Below are 14945 nucleotides of genomic sequence, written 5' to 3'. Positions count from 1 at the left end.
CTAGTTGGTTTTAAGGCATAAGTATGCGTGTGAACACTATCTGTTTTGTGTACATGTCGACAGGTGGACATTTTTGCAGCTAGCAGGTGTGTTTATAACATTTGAGTGTGTGTGTGGATAGGCCCCGCCCTTTTTGTACTACATTTGAACCTTACCATAATGATTAACAACCAGTAAACTTGTTGCTTTATGCTGCTTCATGGTCTTATCCCCCCCCCCCCTCTCTCTAACGTCCCTCTCTCTTCTTCCCTTCTTTTCTTTTCCGTCCGGTCCAACACCAAAGATTTTCAAACATGGTTGAAATAATAAAGTTTGGCCTCAATTACAAAAGGGGTTTATTCAGACATACCTTTGGTTTGTCTGAAGATTAATAACCCCTCTTGTTAAAGTAAAATATGTCCAACACAAGAGGCCCTCAGCTCTCATCTGTCTGCCTAGCTGTTGGACAGGACAAGTTAAAAAAAAATTTAAAAAAAAAAGAAACACACTAGGTGAGGCACGCATGTGTCAGAGAATGTGACACAATTGTAGTGCAGCCTTCCAGTTATTCTTTAATATAGTTAGGCATGATTTTCTTAATGGAGGATTATAAATGTAAACTTAGGAATTTGTTTAGAAACGTCACTGACAGAGATCTCCAGAGACAGAGAGACTTTTATAACTGAGGAAAGTAAAGGAAAACTTCTACAAACAGGTCATCCATGTGTTTCTTCAGAAGGAGGGGCAGTTGACTTCATTTATAATTAAAAGTAAGTCAATAATAACAGTTTTTGTGGGTTTTTTTCTATGAAAGAAAAACGTTGAAAGGAAATTTTAAACAACACACTTTAACCTTAATTTTTTTCAATCAAGCTTCTCTGTTCGGGTTCATATGTTTGTAAATCTGATGACGTCAACCTCACCGCACCTCACTGATCTATAATGAACAACACAGAATCCTCTTATATTTTAAATGGCAGAACTTCCAGAAACAGTGACAGTTAAAAATGTTTCATCACACTAACTAATCTAAGAAATGTTCACATTTGACTCCTGCTAACAAATATTTTTCATCATTCTAAGCACTTGTGAAGAAAGCAGCATCATGGGCATCTTCATGTCTTGAACATTTTTACATTAATGTACTATTTATGGTTGGATTGCCTTGAAAAAAAACAATGGCACAGTAAAAATAAAGAGCATCATGTGTCATTCTGTAAATAAAATGCCTTTTTTTCTTGAATAATGTTAGTTTTATGTGTAGTTCCATTAATGCGCTTAAAGCAATCAGACTTTACAGTGAGTGCCATTCCATTTGAAGAGGGAACTACACATCATTACTGTTTTAGGGAAAGTTCTCCGTTTTCATATTTCTGACACATTTTATAAGTAATATTCAGTTTTTGTTTAAATTAGTTGGTTTGAATCCTAGAAAAAAAAATTGTACATTTATAAATCTACATATATATATATAAATTAGTTTGGATAAAAAAAAGATGCTGCAATCAATTTATGCTGCTAAGAAGAGCTAGCCCACTAAACATATTATACAGTTTTTCACAGAAAAAGCTTTGTTGGAGCTTCAGGCCACCGTGTGAAGAGTTTTCGAGCTGTCAGAGGAAGGTATGGAACACGCGAGTCTTCAGGCTCTTCGTTCGAGGAATGTTCCTGGTAGAGAACTTCATCAGCTTAAAGAAATTAGAGCAGCTTCCCACGCTGAAGAAGGGGAACCAGCCTGTGGCCCGTTTGTTCCCGTGAAGGTTCCAGAAGGATGAGGAGCAGCGCTGAAAGTTCTCTATGCTGACCAAAAACTGACCAGGTCCCCACTGGGAGACGCGAACCAGAATCACAGAGAAGGCAAAGCCGCAGGTGTGAGGAGAAACGCCGTGAAACACCGACTCCCCCGGCCTCAGGGACGGCCCCCTCTCCCAGGTCATCCCGGCCTCCTCGGCCATTCCCATGCCGCTGACATTACAAAGCGCCTTGAGGCATACCTCCTCCAGAACCTCCTTGTCTGTATATCTGAGCAGGATGGCCACGAGGCGAGGTACCGCCCCTCTGCGAAGTAACAGCTCCTGCTGCTTAGCTGAGGAGAAAAAAAAACACTCAATACTGATGTGGGCTACATGAGTAATCTGGTTTGTGAAATGTTAAGTGAATCAAAAACTTGTGTTGAAGAGTGTTATAGTCCTATTAGCTGTCACACACCCAGGTGTGTAACAGCTAATAGGACTATAATAGGAGCAGTGAGCTGCAGACACACTCGGGAACCATTTGGTAATTTAACCCCCCAATCCCACCCATTAATGCTGAGTGTCAAGCAGAGGGTCCCATTTTTAGAATCTTTGGGATTTGAACTCACAACCTTCCAGTCTCAGGGCAGACATTGAACTGGTTACAGGAATTCAGCACTTTGCTTTCAAATGGAAATCCAGATGGAGCACCAACTATCAACATCACAACTTCTCGGTTGAAGTGCATTTATAAACCAAACGATGATGAATTCTGACCATTTTACCAAGAAACCACCAGGTGGGTTGCTCAATTCACAATGTAAATGTAAATAATAATAAGATTAACCCAAGTGTTGATGTTTTTTTGACAAACTCTAGCCGTTTACACAACTAACGTAAATCAAGTGAATCTTAAGCAGAGAAAAGCAGCCTTGCACTGATATGCAATACTTTACATTAGTGAAGTGTTTACCCAGTCAATGTAAAGTGGCTGATTCTGTGGCATACACATAACGTCCGTTGTATAACAGTGCTTTTACCATAGTCCAGGTGAATTCTCGATTCTGATTGGGTGCTGGGTGTGGATTGAAAAGTGATAACGCACAGTGATAACGCACAGTGATAATGCACAATGATTATGCACAGTGATAATGCACAGTGATAATGCACAGTGATAATGCACAGTGATAATGCACAATGATAACGCACAATGATAATGCACAGTGATAATGCACAGTGATAATGCACAGTGATAATGCACAGTGATAATGCACAGTGATAATGCACAGTGATAATGCACAATGATAACGCACAATGATAATGCACAGTGATAATGCACAGTGATAATGCACAGTGATAATGCACAGTGATAATGCACAATGATAATGCACAGTGATAACACAGTTATAATGCACAGCGATAACGCACAGTGATAATGCACAGTGATAATGCACAGTGATAATGCACAGTGATAATGCACAGTGATAATGCACAGTGATAATGCACAGTGATAACACAGTTATAATGCACAGTGATAACGCACAGTGATAACACAGTTATAATGCACAGTGATAACGCACAGTGATAATGCACAGTGATAATGCACAATGATAATGCACAATGATAATGCACAGTGATAATGCACAGTGATAATGCACAGTGATAATGCACAGTGATAATGCACAATGATAATGCACAGTGATAATGCACAGTGATAACACAGTGATAACGCACAGTGATAACGCACAGTGATAATGCACAGTGATAATGCACAATGATAATGCACAGTGATAATGCACAGTGATAATGCACAGTGATAACACAGTTATAATGCACAGTGATAACGCACAATGATAACGCACAATGATAATGCACAGTGATAATGCACAGTGATAATGCACAGTGATAATGCACAGTGATAATGCACAATGATAATGCACAGTGATAATGCGCAATGATAATGCACAGTGATAATGCACAGTGATAATGCACAGTGATAATGCACAGTGATAATGCGCAATGATAATGCACAGTGATAATGCACGTCTAAAAAAGAATTTCCGGTCACATATCTTAAATCTTCTGTATCACTGCGCCGGCTTCTTTAAAACAAACTTTAGCTTCATCATCTGGACAGAAACAAGCGGTAAGAGGTGAACTTTCTCTCTGAACTGATGCTTTATTTAACACATCGTGATGATGAGCATATATATTTCCCTTTCCTTTGCCGCTGCAGTCCGTGCCAGCTCAGCCATTACCATACATCACAAGAAATAGTCCGCTTTTTGTGAAACAAGCGATCCAAACCGAAAATTTAAAAAGAATTAATAGCTAAAAACTGAGTATTTGTTTCTTTTGTAAGTGACCATGGTATAATCGGGTTACTGGCCTGCAAAGTGCCGGACACTTCAAACTTCCACGGCGTGGATTAATTTCTGATAATACGCACTTGTCGCGTATTATATGATATAAAATGAAAAGATGACATGATATGAAAAGCCGCTTTTTAACACATTAGAATAAGCTGATTCACATCGATTGCATAAACGGTTGAAGATTTAAGGTATGTTAAAGAGCGTGTGCTTTTTATACGTCACATGCCGGCAGCGATGGTGTTAAAGAGTTAAACGTAAATTACAACTGAATTGGTGGCTATAGAAAACCTCAAAACACAGTTTATTTTTTGTCCCAACTGCAGACTTGGCGCATTTGACCTTTAACATGCTTGACGGGTTTTTTTTTGTAGGAAATCTGATTGAACTAAAGTCTATCCTGAGAGGTTCTGCTCTGTTTAGGGAAACCAAATTTCCTGTTTACATGTCGTCTAGGTAACTAGATTTCTCAACCAAGCCAATTGTGACCTTGTTATTCTAATTGTGCACATTTTGTGCCATATAAACACCAACACCAAGTTTTTCATCAACTTTTTTTTTGACACATTTATACACGAGTTTTTTTTTTAAACAAATCTTATTGTCTCAGAAGTTTTTCTGTACTTACAGCTGTCATAAGACATGCGAGAGATGGCCGTTACAGCGTAGATGAGCAGCTCCTCATTTTTGCTGGTCAACACTGACAGCAGAGCCGTCACCAAGCCGGCGTCTCCAAATCCTTTACGGACCACAGCTGATAAGAAACAGAAAGAAAAAAAACCCAAATCTAACTGACGTACATAAAAAAATGTGACTTCGAGGGATTCTCAGATTTCACTTACATTCTTTGGCAAGTTCAGCCACCAGCTGTGCAGTCAATAACGTCAGCGGTCCTCTGCTCCGCAGAGACAGGGCCAAGATTGGCAAAATCCCACTGATGACAACCTGCTCAGCGGCGCCCTTCTCTGAACACAAATAGAATTGAACATAAAAATCCCAGCATGCCTTGATAAGGCTCTGTATTGAGAGATGCATGCAGCTTTAGCCGATTTCTGCTTTAATCTTCTGCTCTGTTTCAGCAGCATGTGACCCCTCTTTATCTCTGATCCTGCAGCTCTCATGCTGAGATATAAACACAGCTTAAGACCTTAAACTTTCTTTTTTAAACCACCTGTTTTGTAACAGGTTGATTATTTAAATTAAATGTTATTATGCAGACTACATGTTGTATGCATGCTGTTTAATTGACATGAAAATGACAAGCTCATGTGGCTTTAAAAGCACCTGCATTGTGCGTCACACTACATTTAAATAAAAGACATGTAAACTAAAAATCAACGCCAAGCTGCAACAAACGCTGTTAAAACAAATAATCCTAGAGGAAGAGAACGGGCTTACTCCTTTCTTTAATGTTTGTCAGCACGGTGTTCAGGTGGGGTTTAAGTTCATCCTCAATCAGCTCGATCCCAAGAACTCGGATAGTACCCAGTGCATTGTTCAAGTTATCTGTGGGGACAGAGAAACTCACGTAAAGATGCCTTTAAGTAAAGGACTTAGGATGCACCAAACCAATTAAAAAACAGTTACAATATGACAGAAGTGAAACGTGCAACATCCATCTGCGGGATGGGACCAGGGGAGGGGGCAAAAAGCAAGCAGAGTACAAGTGAAATGAAAAATCTTTCAAACAAAGGCATGTCCAAAGTCCGGCCAGAGTTCAAATTCTCCCGGCCCGACCCGCACACTCCTGTCATAAAATTAATAGATTTCATGATTGTGATTGGCTGAGTTACATTATAAGCCGTTGTGGCTCCTTGACATTCAAAGCCTTAAGGGCCAAACAAGAGGAACACATTTATCTGTTTCTGTGCTCAAAACCAAAGTGGTTTGTACTTCTAAATAAGATAATTATTTATCTGTTTACACAATTTCAATGTAAAAGTTCCAAGTGATAATTTAATAGTAAATAATATGCAACATTTAATTTGATTTTCCAGACAAAGTTTATCATTATTTTATTTCTGGTCTTTAAATATGAAAATGTATTTTTATGTTTGTTCTTTGTGAAGAAATGAAAAGTATCCCAGAGTTCATTATCATTTAATGTTTATATAAGGGTTCAAGAAATGCAGGCTGATTGGTTGGCCCTCACACATTTTTATCTCATCAGATCTTTGCAAAACGTTTGTACACCCCTGTCTTAAAAGAAAAGTAGTCAAAGTCTGAAAGTTTAAATATCCCCCAAAAAAGGATCTAAATACAACAACACACACATGTTTATGTTCCTAATGCTTTAAAGTAGGTTATACAAAAAACTATAAATGATTGGAATGAATAAAAAAAAATATGTAGACAAACTTGTATGACCTTGAATAAATATACAATAAATATACAACTGACAAAGAAAAACCTTCCTTTTGTTTAGTTATTTTTGCTAGTTAGCAATAGGAAAAATGAAGAAATTATAGGTTTAATAAAAATATATGAAAAAACTTTCTGAAGTTTCGATTCTAATAATGTGAAATTAGCGCTAAAGAAAAGGGAAAATTGATACGTAAACCACCCATAACTTTGTCATATTGATAAAAAAAAAATACTTTTTATCCATAAATTTAACAAAAGTGATGAATACAATGACTTTTCTGACATTTTATGAACTGAAGACACACATTTGCCAAAACCTGAAACACTCAGATCTTTAGATCATTACATAAACTATTGGTTAAAATTAATTCCTGTTATTTGATTTCAGGTCTTTTTCAAATAAAGGTTATATAGTTTTACACTTTTCATTTTTACTAGTAAAGACAGCAAAACCACTTTTTTTTCTGTGAAATGATGGAAATCCACCTTTGCTGGATGGTTGTTGTCTCTCTTTATTCAAATTCATCCAAAAAAAATCGAAAAATCAATTTAAACACTAAGGGATTCTTGAAACCTGGAGGAGGTGTTGTTTGCCTCGGCAGCGTCTGAAACAGCTCAAGTGTTTGGAAACTCCACAGTTCACCTCTGACACGTCTAATTAAGCTGCTTAAAAAGCCCAGGAGTAATAAAATGCGTCTAAATGAAGGTGGGTTTGGAAAAATATTTGATGCAGACAGACTTTAGTCCTTTAAAGTCCCACTCTAAACCTCTTTTGATTCATTTTAAAACATTAATCATGATGTTGCTGTTTTTAGCCTAAATCTCAAAACTTATCATTTTCTTGAACATAGTTTTTACAGACCTTCAGGAGTTCTTTAGAAATTACCTTCTGAGTTGGCATTTAGTAACCCCACCCCCATCTATCCCGTCATCCCACTGTTTATGCTCTCTCCTCCCAGCCCCAACCTAGTGGTGGAGCAAAAATGGCGAGCAATATTGGAGCCAACCAGCAGTACAGATTCCAGATCAGACGAGGAAAACCAAGACGTACACGGATCTATTTGTCTGCAAGCGGATGCATCGGAATGGAACGGAGCTCGTGGCCCACCGATAGTAGTTTGGACCTAACAAGCTTTTACAAACAGCATTTATTTCTCTGCTCCTGATTCAAAACAATTTGGATAAAGAAATACTGAGAAATGCCATTTTAAGCTTAATTATGTTCATATATGTCCTCCATCAACACGATTTTCATCTGATTGGGTCTTCAGGTGATTGTGAAAGGGAAACCAGGTAAAGGTGGGCCAAGATTTTTAAGAATCGATGGAAATGAGGGGCTTTCTCCCCCCTTAACAGTTTCTTTTTAAATCTGTTCTTAAAAAGGCAAATTCAACACGAAATCTGTCAATACTTGAGCGTGGAGTCGTCCACTCACCGTTGGGCGTGCAGGGCTGCAGTCGACTGGACACGCTCTTATCCCTGTGCGTTCCTGCAGGTTTGTGGGAGAGTGGCACCCTAGGGTGCCCCATTCCGCTGCGTCCTGCCGTCTCTACACCTCTGGTGGAGAAACTCTGTCAGGTTGACATTTTTGCAAAACAACTTTAGTGGAAAAAGCAGTCTCCTCTGCGCTCTTTGGGTACCAGTTTCTTTGAGGACGTCAACGCCCCACCTCCACCTCACATGTGCTGGTGTTTGGAGCAAAGATGATGGAAGCTTCTTCTTCTTCGTCTTTGTTTACTCCTGCTTTTGTGCTCCAGCTGGCTGCGTGTTTCCTCTCAGGGTTAATGCAAAGCAAATCCTCGCTAAAGCTGTGCCCTCGGCCAATGGCTGTGTGCCATTAGATGAGGCTTTAACACTTGGCTGACTCTACTCAGCGCATCACTCCCGCCCCAAAATCTCCCATAATGCCTTTCAGATTCCAGAAGATCTGAGCCGTTACCACAACACGCACAGGTGAGGAGCAGGTGACATCTGTTTTCCTGCAGAGGTGGTAAAGGGGCAACTTTCCAGCTCTTTTGTGTTTGAACAGACGGGTTAACAGTCAATAGTTAGACTTTTTCTTCTAAAATAGGCAAAAGGTTACTTAAACAAAAATATATATATTATCAAATTTGGCACTATAAGTTCTCTTCTTTCACAACAAAAAAAATGTGAAAAACAAAAAAGAGGAATTATGAGTTTAATCAGATCTTCAATTTCTTTCAACAGAGATCAGAATAAATACAGCAGAAAATAGTAGACATTGCACTGCCAGCTACTGTGCTGCATAGAAATGCTAAATAAACCAACGTCTGTTTCCTAAAAAACACAGGATGACATAAACGCTGAACCAGATCCACAATTATATTTGCATATTTTAGATCAGAAAAACCTTTTTTCGTATTTAACACTTAAAGAAAATGAGTGATTAGGTTATAATTCCGAGCAGCATTTAATAATCGGAGAGGCTAAGAGAATTTAACAGACCCCAGACCAGATTAACATTCATTTACACGGAAAACAAAGATATAAATACCATAAATAATACAGCATTTGTGGATCATTTCTGTACACTCAGCAAAAATGATGAGATTAGAGTTTAAAAATCGGTGTTACATTAAACTACAGAGCTCAATGCGAATCCACCAATTTTATTGTAAACTGCGTGCGCAGAATAATTGAGCAAATTACCCTTTTTTTGGTCAATGAATATAAATTGATTACCAGAAAAATAGCAAAGAAAAAGAAAAAAAGATTTTTCTGACACATATTCACTTTGTGAAAACACCAACTGATAGTTTTAGTGGAAGCCGTCAACCACGGAACCATAACAGAACCAGCAGTCCCGACCGTCATGGTTTTTGGTCACCGTTTGGATCATTTTAAGAGCCAAAGTTCACAATTTCTATGGTTTAGAAGATAGAAGAAAAAAAAAGATATTAACACCAAAACCTAAAAACATGAACCCTGATTATAATCAAAGGAGAGACGATAACTAGACAGACCGTAGCAGTGGGCCAGGCCTTAATCACAGCTGTTTCTGGTCAGAAATAGTAAAAAGTAAAACAAAAACAAAGGGCCTGCTTGAGTCGATCACCAAGGAGCCAAACTGAATGTGCTTTTCTGGAAGAAGAAACAGACATTTTTGTGCTACAACGCTCATGACATCTCTCAGAAGGATGGTTTGCTGGGTTAGTGCAGCCATAAGAGCAGCTGTCAAACAGTCTGAACTGCATTGAGACCGCCTGCCACCGTCTCATAGCCCACAGAGACAAAGGTCAGGACATTACTCTCCACGGGGTCCGGCTTGGCCTGGCCTGCTTGGGTCTCCGAAGGACCTGGGAGTCCGGAGTCCTGTTTCATTTTCTTCCTGGCTCTGACCCGACCCTTTGCTTTGGCAGCGTTCTTGCCCTGATCTCTCGTCCCCCCAGACGCCGTGTGAGCTTTCTCGGACGAACAGATCTTCCGGTGGCGCCTGCGGATGCGCCGCAGGGGCGGGGCCGAGTCGGCTGGGTCGGACGCCGCCGCCCCGGACAGGATGCGAATTTGCTGGTCGACCACCATAACGATCATGTCCAGGGCTACGTCCAGCATTCCAAGGCCGAGGCCGTGAGTGACATTTTCAAACGCGCCGCTGTTAACCGGGTCTTTAAAACACTTCCTCATGTCCTCCAGGTGGTTTCTGGGAGAAAAGAAGAAGCTTTCAAGTGATCTCACCAGTTCCAAATTGATCCAAATACCTTAGTGACATTCTTACTTGGTTTCGATGAGTTTGGACCAGTGTTGAACTGTGTTTGTCTCAGGAATGAGCTGTTTGGCCATGTTGCTATAATCGATGTAATCGTGAGCAAAATCCTTCATATCTTCACACAAAGTTCTTGTGTCGCCTAAAGGAACCCGAAAGTACAAAGGAATGAACTTCTGTTATGTTGCTGAGCACACACAAACACTCGCACACACATACACACACACACACACCTGTCACCTTCAGTGAGTTTGGAGAAGGAGGAGGACACGGAGGTGGTGGTGCTGGGCGTGAGGCCGAGGACATTCAGCGACTCCAGGAGGGTTTTCTTGCTGGCCGGGCCTCTGCTGACCCGAGTGTACGCCGCCAAAGAGCGCAGGGACATCTTTTCCGGAGCCTGCAGGCGCCGTTTAATTTCCTCATACGAGATGAGGTATTTACCTGGGGATGCGGAAAGAAAGAACATGAAAGCAGGAAGGCAGCGTCGCACTTTAACAATACAGTCAGGACCATAAATATTTAGACAGTCATTTTCTTTCTAATTTAGTTCCTGTACATTACCACAGTGAATTTTAAATAAAACAACTCAGATGTCACTATTGAAGTGCAGACTTTCAGCTTTTATTCCATGGGTTAAACAAAAAGATTGCATAAAAATTTGAAAAACTAAAGCATTTTTTTAAACCCAATCCCTTCATTTCATGGGCTCATAAGTAATTGAGATAACTGAAAACAAAATGGTCATTACTAATATTTGGTTGTAAACCCTTTGTTGGCAATGACAGCCTGAAGTCTTGAACTCATGGACATCACCAGATGCTGGGTTTTCTCCTTCTGAATGCTCTGCCAGGCCATTACTGCAGCAGCTTCCAGTTACTGTTTGTTTGTGGGCCTTTCTGTCTGAAGTTTAGTCTTCAACAAGTGAAATGTATCTTCAATTGGGTTAAGATCAGGTGACTAACTTGGCCATTCAAGAATATTCCACTTCTTTGCTGTAATAAACTCCTGAGTTGCTTTGGCTGTATGTTTTGGGTCGTTGTCCATCTGTATTATGAAATGCCGCCCAATCAGTTTGGCTGCATTCATCTGGATCTGTGCAGACGGTATGTCTCTGAACACCTCAGCCTTCATTGTGCTGCCTCTGTCCTGTGTCACGTCATCAATAAACACTAGTGTCCCAGTGCCACTAGCAGCCATGTACGCCCAGACCATCACACTGCCTCCACAGTGTTTTACTGATGATGTAGCGTGCTTTGGATCATGAGCTTCTCCACGCCTTCTCCATACTTTTCTCCTACCATCATTCTGGTAGAGGTTGGTTTTGGTTTCATCTGTCCAAAGAATGTTTTTCCAGAACTGTGCTGGCTTTTTTAGATGCTTTTTAGCAAAGTCCAATCTAGCCTTCCTATTCTTGAGGCTTATGAGTGGCTTGCATCTTGCAGTGTAGCCTCTGTATCTACTTTCATGCAGTCTTCTTTTTATGATACGCCTACCTCCTGGAGAGTGTTGTTCACTTGGTTGGCTGTTGTGAACGGGTTCCTCTTCACCATGGAAATGATTTCTGCAATCATCCCCCACTGTTGTCTTCCGTGGACGTCCAGGTCTTTTTGCGTTGCTGAGTTCACCAGTGCTTTCTTTCTTTCTCAGGATGTACCACACTGTTGATTTTGCCACTCCTAATACTGTAGCAATATCTCGTATGATTTTTTTTCTGTTTTCTCAGCTTAATGATGGCTCCTTTCACCTGCATGGAGAGCTCCTTTGACCGCATGTTGTCTGTTCACAACATAATCTTCAAAATGCAAGCACGAGTCCTCTAATCAACTCCAGGCCTTTTATCTGTTTCACTCATAATGAAATAACAAGGTAATTGCTCACACCTGCCCATGCAATAGCATGGAAGTCAATTGTCCAATTACTTAAGAGCCTATGAAATGAAGGGATTGAGTTTAAAAAATGCTTTAGTTTTTCACATTTTTATGCAATATTTTGTTCAACCCATGGAATAAAAGCTGAAAGTCTGCACTTCAATGACATCCGAGTTGTTTTATTTAAAATTCACTGTGGTAATGTACAGAAACAAAATTAGAAGAAAAGTGTCTCTGTCCAAATATTTATGGTGCTGACTGTAGATATGTACTTTTCACTGGTAGATGATGTACTTACGAGCCTTCGAGCCTTTCATGTTGGGATCCAGAAGGGACGACACCTCCGCGAAGGGAACCTGGCTGTTTGGCTGTGCGTTTGGACCCGCGTTCTGTGCCAGCTCCTGACTCTGCGATGGATCTTCAGTCAGGACCGGCACAGAAACCTGAATCTGGGGTTCGTTATGGGTCTGAATGCTCTGCATCTCCAGCTGGTTTTGGTCCAGACTGCTGTGTGCTGGAGGTAGAACTATTGTATTTTCTGATAAACTCTGCAGGCCCATGCTGCTTTGTGATACATTGCTGCCTTGCTCTGAAGACACTTGGAAAATGCCCATAACGGGTTTTACAACAGTGAAAACCATGTTCCCCTGAGCACCCAGACCCATCATACCAGTAGACGGGTCCATTTTTTCTTCTTCTTTCTAACAAGTTATTTCTGCTCCAGAAAGCAATATTTAAAGTCCAGGTTACGTCAGAAGTTCATATCGAATTGCTACAACATCTGAAATGTTTACAGATGAGCTTAAAAAAAGGAAAATGAGCTCAAATCTTATAAGATGCTCTTTTTTTGTTCCTGTTTGAAGACAATCGTCATCCACTGACGAGAGAAACAAACGTAATATTATATTCTGGGGAAAAAAAAGAAATAAACATGTTTATCGTTAGAACTTCAGGTAGTTCTTTCAAAGTAAATACAGAAACCTACGAGTTTCATTTTTTATCTCAACTTAACCCGTTGGGCAATTCTATTCAATTTGAACATTTACAGCTAAAGATAAGCGTATACATCCCATAATCAACATTCATAGGAGTCTATTGCACATCTTTGTTCAGATCTGTAGCAGACAACCTTTCCAAAGCTGATCAGTTCGCGGTCCCATCATGCCTTGCACATAATAAACAAGCCACCATTTTTCATGATAGAGTATGAAATACCATGAAAAATAATTTTAGAAGGTGCATTAATGGCAATTCAGTGGACTTTGCAGGCCATCTTTTAAACTTTTGAAAACACAACGGAGCACAGTATTTGTGAAGACACAGACAACAAGATTCAAAATGCTAACGGACGATCTGATTGGACGAATCCGAATTCTTCCCCTCCTTACCCCTACATTCAGCCCTCCAAACGGAGAGATGTGAAGGCTTAAAATATCGCTCATTGAGGAACAAGTGATGACATGTTCGTTCTTCATCCTATGTGTCGCTTCAGAACAATTCTGCCAGGTTGTTGCTATTAATTAGAAAAGTAAAAATCCCACCCCCACCCAAACTGTATAAAAAAATTACAAATAACTACAACGTATCTTTGAAAAATATGGTAAGTGTAATATTACAGGTGTAGTGGTTAGCATTCTGGCCTAACGGTAAAAGTCCTGGTTCGAATCCCAGCTGAGACCTCTTTCTCCTCTACAGGCATGGGGTTTCTGTGGGCCCTCCTGCTTCCTCCCACAGTACTAAAACATGCTTCATAGGGTCATTGGTGTCCCTCAAATTACCCGAGGTGTGGGTGTGTGTGTGTGTGTGTGTGTGTGGGTGTGTGTGTGTGTGTTTGAACCTGCGACCAGTCCAGGGTGTTCCCCACCTTTGCCCAACAGTAGTTGGGTTGTCTAACTAGAACCCCAAAATGATTCAAAAGATGGATGGATTCAAAACTGAAGAGTTCATTTCATATGTAGACAAACAAAAATAAAAACAATTAAAAAATATCTAATAAACATTCATTCATTTAATGGCTACAAACAGATGTGTAGGACACCTCTATATGCGGATATATGTCTAATTTGTACTTTTTAAAACCTTTATTACATATAAAATAAAACTGCAGTTTCATCTTATAATAAAGTACCAAAATAGTCTGAAATGTCCAGTAAATAATTATTATAGATGTATATGATTTATCTAATAGACATTTTGTGCCCAGGGGTAAATAGGGACATGAAATGACCTTCACTGTTACCCAAAAAAATCTTGTTTTTATTTATTTTTCTTTATAATATATTCTTATATTTTCTAAAACAAAATGAATAAAGTTTGAAATGCTTATGTTCTTTGACTGTGTCAGGCTGCTGTGTGGGCCTACTCTAAAAATGAAAGGACCTATAATTTTCGACAACAGTGCGGAGGGATCATCACGACGTTAGGAGTGCACAGTTATGGTTGTACTAACCAAGAAGTGCTGTAAAATGACAACAAAAAAGGGAAAAGGCAGCAGCAATTTGGGCTTTTAAAACGGCTAAAGTGGCTATTTGATAACATATATTGGTTTTTCATCACGTAAGCTACAAATTAAAATAAAAAAACAGGAAACACCAGACTAGTTTATTTGTTTTTTTCCCCCCTTTTTCTAAGTATCATCCATCATGGCTGCCATCGGTCGATGTTGGTGCAAACATTCAATATTTGGCCTAGAAGGAGCGCTTCAAGGCAATATTTCCGGGCTACGGATCAAACGTAACTTTGAGTGCAACTAGTGGCGGCTGTCCCACTCACCAAGTATCTGCTGCTTCAGTCTTCAAAGGACGCTGATCCTAGAACGGTCCGAATCGACGCCGGCGACATTTTCCTTCTTCTATGTTGTTACATCGGCGGGTTGCAAATCAGTCTTGCCAGCGTCGGCGATCAG

At 40.0% G+C, this 14945-nt stretch overlaps 2 protein-coding genes across 5 annotated transcripts; both read right to left on the bottom strand.

The window, feature by feature from the left end:
* Positions 1 to 634: 634 nt before the first annotated feature.
* LOC101159048 (uncharacterized) lies at positions 635 to 8224 on the bottom strand. The gene is made up of 6 exons (XM_004080584.5): positions 8089 to 8224; positions 7884 to 8005; positions 5483 to 5590; positions 4927 to 5049; positions 4713 to 4838; positions 635 to 2065 (listed from the first exon to the last, which is right to left on the bottom strand). The coding sequence occupies exons 2-6, from the start codon at positions 7975 to 7977 to the stop codon at positions 1593 to 1595; spliced, it is 924 nt and encodes a 307-aa protein (XP_004080632.1). The 5' UTR covers positions 7978 to 8005; positions 8089 to 8224; the 3' UTR covers positions 635 to 1592.
* Positions 8225 to 8611: 387 nt separating this feature from the next.
* Positions 8612 to 14945, bottom strand: si:ch73-127m5.2 (uncharacterized). Of its 4 annotated transcripts, none has more exons than XM_004080612.5 (5): positions 14813 to 14945; positions 12339 to 12948; positions 10413 to 10613; positions 10185 to 10314; positions 8612 to 10109 (listed from the first exon to the last, which is right to left on the bottom strand). In XM_004080612.5, the coding sequence occupies exons 2-5, from the start codon at positions 12724 to 12726 to the stop codon at positions 9644 to 9646; spliced, it is 1185 nt and encodes a 394-aa protein (XP_004080660.1). In that variant the 5' UTR covers positions 12727 to 12948; positions 14813 to 14945; the 3' UTR covers positions 8612 to 9643. The 4 variants fall into 4 exon arrangements, with proteins under 4 accessions (XP_004080660.1, XP_078793921.1, XP_011486644.1 ...); XM_078937795.1 differs by having other exon boundaries at positions 12339 to 12447; positions 14813 to 14944; XM_011488342.3 differs by having other exon boundaries at positions 12339 to 12554; positions 14813 to 14938.

Source organism: Oryzias latipes, chromosome 19, assembly GCF_053564925.1.
Source record: "Oryzias latipes strain Hd-rR chromosome 19, Olatipes_Hd-rR_3.1".
NCBI lineage: Eukaryota > Metazoa > Chordata > Actinopteri > Beloniformes > Adrianichthyidae > Oryzias > Oryzias latipes.
This window is presented reverse-complemented; position numbering and strand designations above follow the sequence as displayed.